This window comes from Myxocyprinus asiaticus, chromosome 19 (genome assembly GCF_019703515.2).
Source record: "Myxocyprinus asiaticus isolate MX2 ecotype Aquarium Trade chromosome 19, UBuf_Myxa_2, whole genome shotgun sequence".
In the NCBI taxonomy this organism is placed as follows: Eukaryota; Metazoa; Chordata; class Actinopteri; order Cypriniformes; family Catostomidae; genus Myxocyprinus; species Myxocyprinus asiaticus.
The window spans coordinates 25,956,245-25,973,855 of NC_059362.1; the positions used below are offsets into that span (position 1 = coordinate 25,956,245).

Genomic DNA, 17,611 nt, shown 5'->3' on the forward strand with positions numbered 1-17,611 from the left:
TTTTTGAGATAGTGAATTGGTGGGTTTTTGTTAAATGTGAGCCAAAATCATCACAATTAAAAGAACCAAAGACTTAAACTACTTCAGTCTGTGTGCATTGAACACAGTTTCACAATTTGAGTTGAATTACTGAAATAAATGAACTTTTCCACGACATTCTAATTTATTGAGATGCACCTGTAAGTGTGGGTGGGAAACAGATCAATTATTTGAGGAATATAGTATATATATATATATATATATATATATATATATATATATATATATATATATATATATATATATATATATATAAATCTCCACTTTCACTTCAACTTTCTTCTTTTGTTTTTGTCAATTCACATTCTTTGTGCATACCGCCACCTACTGGGCAGGGAGAATTTATAGTAAAAAAGGACTTAAAAATGTATCTGTTTCACAGCCTACCATATCACTTCTGAAGATATAAATGTAACCACTGGAGTCTTATTGATTACTTTTTTGCTGCATTTATGTGATTTTTGGAGCTTGAAAGGTCTGATTACCATTCACTTGCATTGTATGGACCTACAGAGTGAGATATTCTTCTAAATATCTTAGTCTGTGTTCTGCAGAAAAAAGAAAGTCATACACATCTGGGATGGCATTAAGGTTTTTCTCCCCATGCCACAAGTTTTTGACCAGCTTCCTGTTCAGTTTAACACTTTTAAATTTAGCACTGTCAAAGCAGCCTACATTCAATGTTTCTGCAGGTTGCTTGAGCTGGTGTGTCACTAGAAATCCATAAAGTACATATTAAACAAGAAGGGAGCCAAATAGATCCCTGGTGTGCCCCAGCATTTATTTACACCTGAAGCCGTCTGATAAGGTAGCTTGCCACTTTGAAAATCAATTGCAAAACATCCAAGAAACATTTCAAGAAGATATTGAGAACATATGTAGTACTGTTTTTCAGTTTTTATTTGACACTTACAAAACCTGCTTCCCCTTCATTTGAATAATACCCATATATATTATGTATATACACTGGCGGCCAAAAGTTTGGAATAATGTACAGATTTTGCTCTTATGGAAAGAAATTGGCACTTTTATTCACCAAAGTGGCATTCAACTGATCACAATGTATAGTCAGGACATTAATAACATGAAAAATTACTAGTACAATTTAAAAAAAATTTTTTTAAACTACTTCAAAGAGTTCTCATCAAAAAATCCTCCACATGCAGCAATGTCAGCATTGCAGACATAGGCATTCTAGCTCTCAGTTTGTCCAGATACTCAGGTGACATTTCACCCCACACTTCCTGTAGCACTTGCCATAGATGTGGCTGTCTTGTCAGGCACTTCTCACACACCTTACAGTCTAGCTGATCCCACAAAAGCTCAATGGGGTTAAGATCCATAACACTCTTTTCCAATTATCTGTTGTCCAATGTCTGTTTTTTTGCCCACTCTATCCTTTTCTTTTGTTTTTCTGTTTCAAAAGTGGCTTTTCTTTGCAATTCTTCCCATAAGGCCTGCACCCCTGAGTCTTCTCTTTACTGTTGTACATGAAACTGATGTTGAGCGGGAAGAATTCAATGACGCTGTCAGCTGAGGACATGTGAGGTGTCTATTTCTCAAACTAGAGACTCTGATGTACTTATCCTCTTGTTTAGTTGTACATCTGGCCTTCCACTTCTCTTTCTGTCCTTGTTAGAGCCAGTTGTCCTTTGTCTTTGAAGACTGTAGTGTACACCTTTGTATGAAATCTTCAGTTTTTTGGCAATTTCAAGCATTGTATGGCCTTCATTCCTCAAAACAATGATTGACTGATGAGTTTCTAGAGAAAGCTGTTTCTTTTTTTTGCCATTTTTGACCTAATATAGACCTTAAGACATGCCAGTCTATTGCATATTGTGGCAACTCAAAAACAAACACAATGACAATAATTGCAAGTGATTTTCTAGTACCAAATTAGCAATTTAGCATGATTACTCAAGGATAACGTGTTGGAGTGATGGCTGCTGGAAATAGGGTCTGTCTAGATTTGATCAAAAATGACTTTTTTCAAATAGTGATGGTGCTGTTTTTTACATCAGTAATGTCCTGACTATACTTTGTGATCAGTTGAATACCACTTTGGTGAATTAAAGTACCAATTTCCTTCCGAAACAGCAAAATCTGTACATTATTCCAAACTTTTGGCCACCAGTGTACATGCTAATTAGCTTTATTTACAATTTTGCAATGTTGAAAAACTAAACGTAATTAAGTCTTTTCTTTCTCCAGGTAATGCCATTTCCCTTACAAAATACAAATAATGTTAACAATACATTTCTAAAACTGTCAGAACATAGCAATGATTCCATAAACTCTTTTGAAATTCTTTCAAATTTAGATGCCACACAGCTATCCTGTGGACATCCAGATTGGCTACCATCTATATATCTTGCAGGTGCATCTTTGTTGATGCTTTGTTGTGCAATTGGCTCAAATAATCTCTACGTCCACCTGCTCCCAAAGACTTTAAGGGCAGTTGTCACATTCAGACATTGTGATGGGGAATGAATTCTGGTCCATTAGTTCTCCAACTCACTCCTGGAGTATCTGCACAACTTCAGCCAGGATGAAAACGTGTGTTGTCCAAATCCTGGATGATAACTTCTTTCCCAGCGCTGATCTCCTCTTCCATCCTTTTCTTTATAAAAAGCTACACTATGTAACTTTTGGCCCTCTAGCGGTTAAAAAATAAAACTGCATGCGTCTTGCAGAAGAACATTGTTTTGGTTGTGCGTCGGCTCTGCACCTCTGTGCGGATAAATGTGTTTCGAGGCACCGGTGCACACATGAATACAGGACATCATATCAGAGCGAATGGACAAATAAATGACAAAAAGAAAAAACAGATATCCGAAAACATGTCATCTGAGCAGATAAGTGCCATATCTTATGCTGTTGTTTTGACTTATTGGAAACATTGATGTTTTGAAATAAATGACATTACAAAAGTTAGGCAATGTTTGTTAACATTAGACACAATGATTAATAGTCTGATAACCTCAAACGTTGTAAAGTTTTTATAACTGCAGGATATTCTGGCCAAATAGACCACAGTAGTAACTAATTTATAGATTGTCATTGTTACCAACCAGTGGTCAACATAATTTCAAGACTCACATGTGCTTGACAAGCCTAGGACTAAAGGATTTATTTATATAAATTATAGCTGTTATAAAGAAAAATACACACGTGTGCTAGCAAATTAAATGTTCTACACCGATTACAGTATAATTATTGTATTTCACTACACACACACAGACATTCACACACTACACAAGTATCTCCTTCCTCTCCATTTTCAATTTCTAAGAATTTATAGACCAAAAAATGTAAAGAAGGGGAAATTTACACTAAATTATTTATATTTTTTTGTCTGTATCTGTAATACAAATGATCTTCCTCGACTACGTCACACTCGTTAGATGTATTGAGCGCACTACATTATGACAAACACTAGTGTTTGGCACTAACAAAAGTGTCCATAAAGATTTCTATAATCTCTTTACCGTATAGTTATAATAAAATGATGATACGATTTAAGTGGAATGTGAAGTTAGGATGCACAGCTTTATTTAAATGTGATGAAGATTTGGCCATTTTTGTGTCTTGCAAACACACAACACCAAAATCAATGGCCTATGGTCCAATGCAAGTACTACAATTAATACAAAAATATCAACAAATTTCAGCCAACATTAGTACCAACTTGTGCATTTGAGGTAAGTATACAAAGAAGGCTGGTGAGTTAGGAAGGCAGATCAGTTTTCAGACTGTTATTACTAAAAGAAATACCACAGGTTTTTATTTTTGTTCCAAGAAGAATAAATAATGCAAATAACTCTTGGAATGTTCATTGATAAATCTAACATAATGAACTTCACACTAATTTATTTTTAAGTTACAGCATGTATAGTCCTGTTAAAATGAAATGCTGAAAAAGTGCTAACTCAGAATGACTGAAATGAAATATACAGTACATTTGATTCCAAGGCAAAGATGATGAGGGGAAAACACATTAATACATTAAAAGTTAAACCAAGGATTTTAAAGCATCATTATGATGACAAGAATTAAAAACCAGGAAAAATAATAAAAGTGAAAAGTCAGTGGTTTAAATTTTACAGTCAGATTGAAGTGTAACAAAATAAAACATGTATTCCTTCTTTTCCAGTTATGCAGTTTTAAATTCCTTTTTCTGTCATAGGCGACACTATCTTTTAAAATGTAAGTGGTTGAATCCTTTAAAGGTAATGAATGATCATGGCAAGAGATCACTTTAGGATTGCCGACTGTCCAAGAGCATCCTGAATAAATTGTAAACTGCGTTTATAGAGAAAGGAGTCCTTTTTTTCTGGCTTGCAGATGTTAAGGTGATCTACATTCACCTGGATGAGTTCCCCAATTCCCAGCTCTGAAGGAGGAAAAGGAAAAGGAAATTTTGTTAACTGATACAAGGTTGAAGCATTTACTTTCTGAATACATTTGAAACCTGAAAACTATTTGTAACACAGTTCAGTGTTCATTATTTTACGAATGTTTCAGATTACCAAAACATACAATAACTAACGAACATATTATATAAAATTACAGTTACAGCATATAAGAATTCAATATCAATGGCTGCATGAAAAACTTTATTATTTCGACCTACCAGCTGACTGGGATGGAACTACCAATATTTTGAGCATTGGACCAATGGAGGTAGGCAATGTTTCTGCAAAACTGAGGACTTTGAACTCTCGTTCTATTGCAATGTTGAGAAAATTTTCATTTAATTCTCGCAACGCTGGAGACTCTGAGCAGAAATAAGCCAACAGAAAATGATGTGAGTAAATGAGACTTGGGACATAGGACAATATCAGTAAGAATTAATATCGAGAGTAAAAAATTATATACCTTTACATAGTTCCTTCACTTCTATGGAGGGAAACAGAAGGAATCGGATATTTCTAGAATACTCTGCCATGAATGTGCCATGGTGAGGAACACTGTAGAACAGAATTCCTTTTGTGTTCTTGATCAGTGCACTGAGGTCAGGATCTTTTGAGGCATCTAAAAGCATTTTTTTCACAAGTAAACCTGCAGCACAAGAAATGATGAGAGTTACTGTAATAATCTCCATATTAATACCAACTTTTCTAACTTTCTCTAATAGGGTTAGCTAAAACCAGACTGTTCCAATGGTTCTACAAACTACTGTATTCTGTTCAGGGTTTCCACACATTTTTACCCTTAAATGCATACCTTTAGTGACGCGGGACCTCATTCCACCCCCTGTACCTCATCCATTTTTTTGGAGTTATGCCCACACCTCTTTAGTATTCCTCAATCTTTCTCTTATAAAGCTCTTTATAGTGTAACACACAAAAAAAGGCCAATATATATATATTATATATATTATGATTGCTTAAGTATCATAAGTGTATAGGGTCATTTAGAGACCCTAAGTGTGTTATTATTTCATATCTATAGTTTACTATCACATGATACTGTATCTATTTCTTTGTTTATTACAAGACAAAAGAGTACTATATATCACGTTGATTTTCTGTGCAACAGTGGTGAATTATCAGTAGTCAATATGCGTGTACATATTATACATGCTATTTCTTACTCAAGATGGCGCTGTTTTTTCCAGTGATTAACTTGATTTACATTTGACGTTGCTGTTTGACAAAGAAACAACATGGAAGTAAACTATAGCAAGTGTAACACATGAACAGTATGATATGACTATTGTCATTTTGTGCTGTACTATTGAAATTATCTAAGTTGTTCATCTATTTAGACCCAAAAAGTGCCTGAGAAAATACATATGTGTAGATTTTGTGTTATGTGTAGCTCAATATGTGTTTGACAGCCAGTTGCATCTCATGAAATCTCAGTGTAATGAATCCTGTTCTAGATTTGTCTCGATTTGTTTAATCATCTCATCGATATATGAAAAATAAAACATGAAAATATATATCCATTCTATTATTTTCTAATTATCTTGGAAGTTTAAAATTTATTTTTTTTATATAAATTTCATAATATCTGGGCATTTTGTAGATCCATTTGTGATAGACATACATGCCGGGTCTCAAAAGACCTGAAAATGTAACTGTTTGGCGAAATTCCCATTATTTTTCCATGACTTCTCCAGTTGCATGCGATTACTGGATTTTTTAAGGATTTTAAACTGTATACATTTTATACTACGCTTATGAGGAGCAACTTCTAGCCAATGAAATATTTTAGAGCAGAGCATGACTAAAAAAAAAACAAAAAAAAAACATTCCTTATGGAATTGTCCATGAATTTTAAAGATTTTATGAATTTCCATTACTTTTCTTGACCTGGAAATAACAATTACAGTAATTCCCTGATATTTACAGGTTTTCTGATATGACTACCCGATTTATATAGATGCATTCACCAAAAAGATTATATAAAAACAGAGAGATTATGGAAGTTACACTGATAGTTGGGTGCTGGTTATTTTAAGACCCACCATGGACTAACCTCCCATACTGTGGGCTACCCAGACCACAGGCCTGTCACCTACACCTGCATCCTTCAACTTCCTCAGCATTTCTTGACTCCTGTAGGCTAAGGACTTCCTGTATAGCTCAAAACATTTATAGAGTTATACTATAATGAGTTAACCACACTATTTAGATATATACACTTTATTTAAAATTTACACCATGACTGTTTACCTTTGGTTTTCAGCAGGACACTTAGCTTTCCAGTCACTTAAATTGGTGTCATACTCAACAGACAGGATTCTGAGGTTCGGACAGTCTGCAGCCAACCATGACTGTGGAAAAATCAAAATAAGATTTGAATGGCTGACTTCAGATTTCTTAAACCCTATAATGACGTCTACCACAGAAAATATTTGCGTAACTTAAAGCTTCTTCAAGCGTGTGCTCATTAGAAAAATATTTGACCTTGGGCCAGCATTCAGTGTAGTCCTCTCGGGTCCCTTCCACCTTGTCTTCATCCATTATATCACAGTCCTTTTGACGCCACGTCTTAAAAGCTGCACCCAATAGGCCATGCACGAAGAGAACATCAGCTTTGATTGGCTGGCTGAACACAAGAGGTGAACAAAATGAGATGGAAAACATGATTAAACCTCATTAAACAAACTGACAAATGAAACAGGACAAATTCACTCACTAGCAAAAAAGTATATAAGTCTAGAAAATCCAAATCAGCTAGTGCGCTTACTTTGTGCGGCACTGTGGGTGCAAGATGTATACACCATCCTGATACTTCTCCCTCACTGTATCTCTGTCCAGATTGGCTAAAGCACGGGCAGCGTGAGACGCCTGCATAATGTGGGGTGATCGGATCATCTGCACCAGGACAGACACCCAACCTATAGGATAACCAGCATGTGAAAAAAATACACTATTAAGTATCAAATCTACTTCATAAACTATTAATGCCATAGTAGGTCTGATTAGAAGTGAGCTGGCGTATAAACAAACTTGTATGCAAAGCTAACCAGACTGCACTATGGCTGTGTGGACACTCTCATTCAAGGCAAGGTTTCCAATAATTCGCACAATGTTGCGCTGAATCTTGGGAGAGTCCCGGCGAAGCTGGTAGACTCTTTGCAAAAGCTGCAATCCTCCATTAGCAACAATGTGGTCACAATGACTAGGGACCTGTGAAGAAAGAACAACTCAAATGCAAATACTCTAAATTGATAGGTTTGTTAAAAACCCAATGAAATCAAAATTTTTATTTTTCAATTTTTAGTGCAAGACATCTATATGCAGGTGTATTACTAAAGTTGACAAAATTAACTCTGCTATACAAATGTCAAAATAACAGTTTTTCTCTTCCAGGAAAATGGACCAAAAATATTGATTGCTCATCTTGCACAACATAGATTTTTGTCCAATGAAATGCTCTCTAGTCTCCTGTGACCCCGTGTACACGAATGTGTGGATGTTGTATTTTGGCTTCGCTTTATGCAACACATAATTTAAAAATTCATTTAAACTGACTGATCTCAGTTCAGGAGACTCTGTGCTGTCAGGGTTAAACTTTCGACGCACTGAGTTATGACAAAACAATATGGTGCCGATCACAGCGGAGTTTGTCTTTGGGAGAAATGTTTAGCAAAACTACATTTGAAAAGAAACCTAATTACGTTTTTACATTGAAACCTGTTTGAGACGAAAGATTACAGTCTCGTTTCTTCTGATTTTGAGCGATTTATTGTGAAACGACAGGCTGCTAAACACAATGTACACTAATGTGTACTTTAGCACATTTTTCCTTAGAAATCCTATATTTACTGTGCATTATCACACTGAGAATCAATGAGTTCATCCACAGGCTGAAAAATGTTGCTTTCAGAGGCTTTATATGGAGTTAAGATAAAAAAAAAGGTGCATTTCTAACTGTTCTGAGACCAGTGCAGACAGACAAAACACTGGAGGTTAAGTCATTCACTAAATAGAGAGTAAGGGAGCATCCTATAGCTTTCCTATGAAGCCAAGTGAATTCAATTCAAACTTATTATCAAAAGTTCAGTTTCAGGCTGCAGATGATGTTTGGACCACTCAACATGGTTGGCAGACATGGGACAATGGTAATCAGGACATAGATTCAAAATGTATCATGTACAATTTTATTTTAACATGGTTGGCAGTGATTGGATGATGCTGGCCATTACTTTGAATCAGAATTTTGCTAATTTTTAGGAAAACTATTTGCTCAAGAAAATTTTTTTTTTTTGTTTTTGCATGTTTATTAGGTGCTACTAGTTACAAATCAAAATGGGAAATGGAAAATTCACCCACAATCGGGTCTCAGGAGGTTAAAATGAGAATGTCCCCTCCCCCTAATACCACCTGCAACCATCAAACAAGTAGCAAATCATGGTTCACGGGTGTGATATAACTCAAGCCTATTGAGATGAGCCCTTCTCTATGCCCCATCCAAACTTCCTGTTTGAATAGAAGACATCAACACAGAAAAGAAAACTGAACTTGTCAAGTGATTTCATGGGGTCTTTAAGAACAATGATTTGCTAAATTCAAAGTTTAAATTGACACTGATCAACGCTACAGTTCTTCAGAACACATACAAAGCTAGTCTAGAAAACATCAGTTAATCACAAGCATTGTTTTCTTTTCTTTTTTTATTTTTGCCCCAATTTGGAATGCCCAATTCCCAATGCACTCTAAGTCCTCGTGTTGGCGTAGTGACTCGCCTCAATCTGGGTGGCGGAGGACGAATCCCAGTTGCCTCCGCGTCTGAGACCATCAACCCGCACATCTTATCACGTGGCTTGTTGAGCGCGTTACCGCGGAGACATAGCGCGTGGAGGCTTCATGCCATCCAGCGCGGCATCCACGCACAACTCACCACGCGCCCCACCGAGAGCGAACCACATTATAGCAACCACGAGGAGGATGTGACTCTACCCTCCCTAGCAACCGGGCCAATTTGGTTGCTTAGGAGACCTGGCTGGAGTCACTCAGCACGCCCTGGGATTCGAACTCGCGAACACCAGGGGTGTTAGTCAGCGTCTTTACTCGCTGAGCTACCCAGGCCCCCAACAAGCATTGTTTTCTTTGATTATTTCCTTGTTCTCCACAGTGTAAGTGCACAAATACATGTCACAGTAACTGCAATACTGTCGATAATTAACAAGGAATTTGGCAGAGTTTGTGAATCTTCACCTTTGAGTGCTGCACCAGGGCTTGCAGGCAGAAAGTCTCCACCTTCTCTGAAGGGGTGGAAGTGAGGCTTTGGGCGTAGGGCAACCCATTTCCTCCGAAACACCACAGCCCTCCCTATAACCACAGAACAAAATACACAACTAATGCATTGGCTCTTTCATCTGGATATAAATCCAATCACTTTTGTACCATGTGTGTGTTTGTCTCACCCTTTGAGAGGCTAATGATTGGCTGCTCTCTCTAAGTGCCAGGGAGGTAAAGTACTGCACACACTGATCCACTTCTGACTGGGGCAGAGATGCAAGCAACTGCCTAAGACCATCTTCTATTGATATATCCTATCAATGTACAAAACATGAACATTAGCAGATGTAGCAGACATCTGGAGCTCTTATACAGCAGCTCAATACTGTCTGAATTATAGCTACTCACATCCTCTGTGTGTGGCAGTGGAGGTGGAGGGAAAAAGAAGCGAAGGTCCACATTAGGGATGCGGGCGAGACCCACAGCTGTGCGCTGATCTACCACCTGTGCTGCTGTCTGGTACTGATAATCTGTGATGGACAGGCCAAAACACCAATCAGAGCCCATAATGTCAAAAAGATGGAAATACAACGGGTGTTCCAATACCAGAATTTTGTGGTATTAGTGTTATATTAAACTTCAGTTCATTACTGCATCTTTATAGACAGGCAAATGACCCCATGAAATCAAAACTGGAATGGAAACCACGGTTTCCATGTGAAATTAACAGAAGAAATGCTACAACTGTGCTTTTTTTTCACTTTCACACAAATCATGTTTACAACGGGCTGATTATGACTTTATAAACACTTATTTTTTGCACTATTACTCACACAATGCTATGTTATCGTACCGAAACACTATTACTCTAACACACCATTTGAAAAGCTATAAATTGTAATGCTTCTATACATATATTTACACACTTATTCAAGTGTGATTAACTTCAGCGGTAGCTCACCTGATAGAGTGTTGGACTTTTGGAGGACCGACACGTGAGACAAAGTGTCATAAAAGCGACCCGAAATGACGTGTTTGCTTCAGAAAACGTGCTTTTTATGTCGCATTTGCGACAAGCACAGTATCGGTTAGGTTTAGGTGTTGGTTTAGGGTAAGGATGTCTATTTTGTTCACCTATTATTTATCTTATAGGACACCATTGGTTAGGTTTTGCACAAACATTAGGTTAGGGAAGTGCGTTTTACTCATTAAAACCTCCATCTAAATTTCACCTTAAAAACCTTGTCTGGTTACAACATAATTTCACTCGCTTTTGGAGCCCCCTGCTGGACATTTCACTGAGAAACTGAGAAGGATATAGCGGCAGGCACTGTTCAAAAAAGGGGCGGAAGCTCCAAACCGCCACTGAAGATATAGGGAGCCCCTTATCTAACCCTTTCCCTAACCTTAACCATGAGTGGAAGTGACGCCTCCTTTTGGAGTTGGCCCAACCCCCTTTGGAGTAACCACGCCCCTTCTGGAGTAATCCCACCCTCTTTTGGAGATTCCTCCCCCATTTGGAGTTCTCCGGCCTGCCGCTATACGTACTTGGGGAAACTGCAACCAAATGTTTAATGAAGCACATAATTTTGGTTTGCAAAAATATTACCATGGTCACATGAATTTTATGAAATCTTTTAGTCTATGTCTATTAGCTTTGAAGCCACATGTATGCTAGTGCACTCCTAAAAGTTGACAAAATTTAGCAGATAAATGTATATATAGTTAACAGTCCCTCTCTTCCAGGAAAAAACAGACCAAAAAATTTATTACTCATTTAGCACTACACAGATTTTTATCCAATCAAATGCTTTCTAGAAAGAATACCCCTTCCCCTAATACCACCTGCAACCCACTAGCAAGTAACAAATTATAGGCTACTGGCTATGAAAAAAAAAAAAAAAAGACAAGCCCTTCTATATGTCCCACCTAAACTTCCTGAGGTCTTTTAATGAATTAAATCCAATCAGTGAGACATTTCATTAATCTCAGTAAGTCTTTGAAATTTTGACAAGTGTGCTGCGGTCTCTCACCCTGCCAGTGGTGATTCTGGGCCAGGTCCCGCACTGCCTGCTGTCTCATGACCCGGTCTGCAGAGCAGGTTCTCTTCAGCAGGACCCATAGTGCACATTCATGAGGATCTGCATCCAAATGACTGAGACGCTCTGATAGAGATCACAATAACATAGATTAGTACATCAACTGGAAACACACCCTTGCTTAAAAGAAATCATGATGAATGTGGGAAAACCTCAATATACAACAATAGTACATTTATTTACCAAATGTACACTATTTTGGAGTCAAATGGGAAAAGATGCTTTAGGCATATCAATAAAACTTGGGGAATACAGCAAATCTAATCTCTCTCTATATTTCTCTACAGTCTATCACTCTACTGATAAGGCTCACTCATCTAAGCTGTTTTGTGCTTAATCTATTTGTTATAAACTACTTTTCAGCCTCAAACCTGATGCCTTCAAGTGTACTGCGATAAAAAAGAAAGTCAAGCTTCAAAAAGAGTCTATTTGAGTTCTATATCTAGAGTTTGCAGGTTCGTCTCATTTTAGGATTAAAACATGTGAGAGCAAGATGATTGCCCCATTTACAACAGTATAAAATTCAATGTAATTTCCAATACTGTCATCTTTATCATTCATCAAAAAACTAACTGCAGATGCTTCCTGAGATGTTTCCCCACAAACCTTAAAATTAGAAAATCGTCAATGGGTGGGTTTACTAAGCATGTCCTCTGGTATTCTTGCAAGTCCCTTGATAACACTAACAATGCAGTTTGTTTCAGCTAGGTAACATTAACAAACCTTTTTCTTCAATATTGTAAAAACATTAAAGGGATAGTACACCCCAAAATGAAAATTCTCTCAGTGGTTAAATCCATATCTTTAAAAGTAATAATGATAGGTGTGGGTAAGAAACAGATCAATATTTAAGTCCTTTTTTTACTATAAATCTCCACTTTCACTTTCACATGTGAAAGTGAAACCAAACAGGCACTTCATGTGACTTTCTCCACTTTCACTTTCATAACTGATTTAAAACAGGAGTTAAATACTGATGTGTTTCTTACCCACACCTCTCATATCGCTTATGAAAATATGCATTTAACCACTGGAGTCTTATGGATTACTTTCATACTGCTTTTATCTGTTTTTTGGACCTTCAGATTTCTGGTCACCATTCGCTTGCATTGAAAGGACCTACAGAGCTGAGATATTCTTCTAAAAACTTTTGTGTTCAGCAGAAGAAAGAAAGGGATGGCATGAGGGTGAGAAAATGATAAGAGAATTTTCATTTTTGGGTGAACTTCCCCTTTAATAGGTACCATGACATCAACATCAAATACAGAGGAACAACTTACCGTCCAGTGGGCGAAGCAGAACTCTTGATGTAATTTCAATAAACTTTCTCGCTGCTTTATGAAGCTCCTTCCTGGTTTTGTTAGTGAGGCCTGGAAAAGGCATAAGGTCTGTTATTAATAAAGAGAAATTAATAAATGTCTCTATCACATGTAACAACTAATGCATGAATGGGCTGCTGTATATTGTTTAACTATGCAAAATATTAAACAACACGTCTACACTGCCTGGCCAAAACAAAAGTCGCATACTCTGATATTTAGTTGGACTGGCTTTAGCTTTGATTACGGCGCGCATTCGTTGTGGCATTGTTTTGACAACCTTATGCAACATCGCAACATTTATTTCTGTCCAGAGTTGCATTCATTTTTGGCCGAGATATTGTATTGATGACGGGAGAGTCGAACCACTCCGTAAAGTCTTCTCCAGAACATCCCAAAGACTTTCAATGGGGTTAAGGTCAGGAATTCATGTGTGAAAATGATTCCTCATGCTCCCTGAACAACTCTTTCACAATTTGAGCCCGATGAATTTTGGCATAGTCGTCCTGGAATATGCCCGTGCCATCTGGGAAGATAAAATCCATTGATGGGATAAGCTGGTCATTCAGTACATTCAGGTAGTCAGCTAACTTGCCGCATAACCTTGCTGAGCCTAGACCTGACCAATTGAATCAACCCCAGATCATAACATGCCTCCAGAGGCTTGTACAGTGGGCACTATGCATGACGGGTGCATTGCTTCATGCACTTCCCTTCTTACCCTGACTCGCCCATCGCTTTGGTATAGGGTAAATCTGGACTCATCAGACCACATGACCTTTTTCCATTGCTCCACATTCCAATCTTTATGCCCCCTAGCACACTGAAGTCATTTTGTTTGATTAGCCTCATTAACAAGTGGCTTTCTTGTGGCCACACAGCTGTTTAGTCCCAATCCTGCAAGTTCTCATCACATTGTGCATGTGGAAATTCTCTTACTTTCACTATTAAACATAGCCATGAGTTCTACTGTCAATTTTTTACGATGTGACTTCAAGCGTTTTAGTGATCTCACGATCATTCAAGATTTTTTTCCAACCACATTTCTTCCATGAAGCTGACGGTTCACCACTATCCTTCCAGGTTTTAATAATGCGTCGGACAGTTCTTAACCCAATTCCAGTGATTTCAGCAATCTCCTTAGTTGTTTTCTTTGCTTGATGCAGGCCAGTAATTTGCCCCTTCTGAAACACAGTAACATCTTTTCCACAACCACGGGATCCGTCTTCCGACATGGTTGTTAAGAAATGAGAAGCTACACACTGCATCAGTTAGGGTTAAAAGAATTGTTGCCAGCTGAAACATATTAATCACTGCAATGATCCAGTCCTAGGCTCTTAAGGATCTGCTTATTTAAATCCAAACGGCAAAAAAAAAAAAAAAAACAACAACAAAAAAAAAAACCAATTGTGGCCAGGCAGTGTATATCTAACAATAACCTATAATCTAACTATAATATAAATATGATGTCCCTGCAAGAACTTGTTGACAATTTAAGCACAGAGGATGGGGTCAAACAACTAACATTTAAACATGAATAAACCTGTCATTTATTGTTCTAGTTGTTTTCTTTTCATCACTACATCCTGTTTTTCACAAATCTTAGATTGTTACATTAGAACAATCTAAATGTTACTCATGTTCAATTTAAGCAGTTTATCAGTAAATAGTTTATAACAGTGATAAAAACTGACAGAATGTACCAGAAGCAAGGCTCTCTTGTTCCCTATTCCTGGCATGAGTCAGGTAGATGTAGGACTTGTGTTTCTCTTTTAGAATGGCACTGGTGTCGATAGTGATGGCCTGGTTCAGAGTAAAAACTTCGTACGTGATGAAAACACAGCCTCTGTGAAACCAAACTTGTTGTCAGAATGTTTGACTGGGTTTCAAGGAAGGAGAATCAACCTGCCTGAACTGCTGTACAATAGTTCTGTCACAATTTAGAAGATCAACTTAGGAACCGTATCAGAACTAAAAAAATAAATAAATATATTTTATTTCCCCATAAAGGGATTTAATTAGCCATATTTGACAAATGCTTTCTCTGACTTCCTCTGTCAAAGTGTATCATATTATGTTATTCAAGTACCTGCAAAGACATCAAATAAATTGGGGGGAAAACCCTGCGAACTTACCCCAAAACTATTGCTCCTGTCACTTTTGCTATTTTCCCTAGAGACAAGAAAGAGACCATCAGTCACACTATAAGGACCTGTAGGAATGTAGCAGGACAATATGTTGGAATGTGACTAAATACACAATGGTTGTGTCGCTCAAAACCTAGTGAGCTTCTATTCAAGACAGTTTTGGGCATCATCTGCACCCACAATAGATGTCCAAAAATGCTGTCTATATAGGCATTTCACTAGATTTAGAGTCTTACTGAGGTCTTTCCATGGCAATGCTCTCTTCACAGCGGGTCCAGAGGTGCTCAGCCTCCGGCAGCGGATCATTCGCAGAGCAGACACAGACATTTGCGGATTCACTCGCAGATATCCGACGATGGCACACATCAATTTGGGCCAGAGGGCCGGTGATACATGTATGACAGCTGTTTATGATTACTTGCTGACTAAATTTACCTTCTCATATGATGCGGTTAAATAAGCTGTCGGTTTGTACATGCAATGACGAGTTAGTTAGCTGGATAGCATTCTGGCGAAATGCTGTATCTGAATGTGCATAAGATTGACAGGAAATGTGTTTTCTGAGTGAACGAACCTCGACGTGAAGCGTCATTACCGTAAATAACGCAAATGTCAAGCATCTAGAATGACCTACCGTAATACTCTATATGGTGCGCATAAAATAATAATAATAAAAAAAGCCTACATATTTGCTAAGGAATTAAGATATTTAAAAGCAAAAAAAAATAAAAATTTTTAAAATGCTTTCTCTTATCCCAGCTTAATGTGCAGAGACAACTAGGCCAATATCTATACTGAAAAAAAGACTAGTAAGACTTTAGTAAGGCAAGTTTTTACACAGTTTTTCTAAGTAAATTTTAATGGTATGAAATTAAATGTGCACTCAGTACTTTTTTCCTCATTAAAAAAGTTTAACTCCTAAAGACATGAATTGTATTTTTGCAATAGCTATTTGTAGGAAATCATGACCACACACAATAAAATGAAAGACTTCAGTCATATCAGTAACCTTATAAAAGCTGTTTTATTCTACGTGGAGAGGGTCCGCACATGGGGGCTGCCATGTTAGAATCACATGACCAGCTGAATACTGCTCGCTTAATCTCAGTAACCGTCCTGTTATTTGACACTTTCACTGATAGATTAAATAATCTTGGCTGACTGTGAATACTAAATTTCTACAATGGCATCTGAAACTGAAAACTATTGATTTTAAATTATGCTGCATAGAAATTCTGCTGATGCTGAAATGTGATTCTAACATGGCAGCCCCCAAACAGCTTTTATAAGGTTACTGATATGACTGGAATCTTAATGTTAATGTGAGTGGTCATGATTTCCTACATATATTGCACATTTTCAATTCATGTATTTAGGAATAACACTTTTTTAATGAGGAAAAAATTACTGAGTGCACCTTTAATAAAGTCTACTTCATGACACAAGTGAGTAAATTTAACTTAAACATTTCAGTTAACATAGTACCTTTTACTTACAAATCTGATGGATATGGTACTTAAAATTAATAAAATTTACACTTCAATCTTTCTTTTAATTTTTTATGAACACATGCTTAATCATATATCGTATGACATACTTTCCACAAGGGAAACTTATTGCTTGCTGTTGCTATATAGTCAACTAGACAACATCACCTTGCTTTACTGGCAACAGTAACAAGATACAGAGCTACGAACACAGACCTCAACACTTGGTGCACAAAACATGATGACCGCAACAATCAACAATTTTTTTTTTTTTTTTTTTTTTGATGAACGGCTACTTTGAGCAGAAAATGAAATTCAAACTTCACAAAACAAGAAGTTACCAAACATGAAAATCTATCTATCTATCTATCTATCTATCTATCTATCTATCTGTCTAGCTGTCTGTCTGTCTGTCTGTCTGTTTGTCTACATGTCTGTCTGTCTAGTGGCTGTATGTCTGTCTTTTGCAGCTGGCACAACAATGTCTACATGAAGTGTTGATTTCTTAGCATACATTTCAACCTGGTGAGAGAATTCCTTCCTCTTGTAAAGGGAAATCCACTCATGAATGTGAAGGATGCCAGGTCACTTCCAGGATGTGTGTGCTCCAAAACCTCTTTTAAATACCTCAGGAACATCTTGTTTTTGTCCTTGGTTTGTTCATTTCTTAATAACAGCTGTCATGGATAGATCATTGACATGTTTAACTCTCGGAAAATGATAAATTAATGGTATGTGTATAATGCCGATTTTCTATTAAGATGAAAGCAAACCACAAGATCAGCATTTAATTAAGTTCAAACAAACAGATGTAACAAAGTA

The 17,611-nt window shown here is 37.2% G+C and overlaps 1 protein-coding gene across 1 annotated transcript; it reads right to left on the minus strand.

The window, feature by feature from the left end:
• Positions 1-3,562: 3,562 nt before the first annotated feature.
• On the minus strand, positions 3,563-15,871 carry LOC127410194 (protein SERAC1-like). The gene is made up of 16 exons (XM_051645329.1): positions 15,539-15,871; positions 15,291-15,327; positions 14,859-15,001; positions 13,117-13,206; positions 11,771-11,902; positions 10,146-10,267; positions 9,923-10,051; positions 9,714-9,827; positions 7,520-7,682; positions 7,240-7,390; positions 6,957-7,098; positions 6,723-6,823; positions 6,526-6,623; positions 4,918-5,100; positions 4,673-4,816; positions 3,563-4,432 (listed from the first exon to the last, which is right to left on the minus strand). Exons 1-16 carry the CDS (start codon positions 15,666-15,668, stop codon positions 4,293-4,295), a joined length of 2,019 nt encoding a protein of 672 aa, XP_051501289.1. The 5' UTR covers positions 15,669-15,871; the 3' UTR covers positions 3,563-4,292.
• Between the last annotated feature and the right edge of the window lie 1,740 nt (positions 15,872-17,611).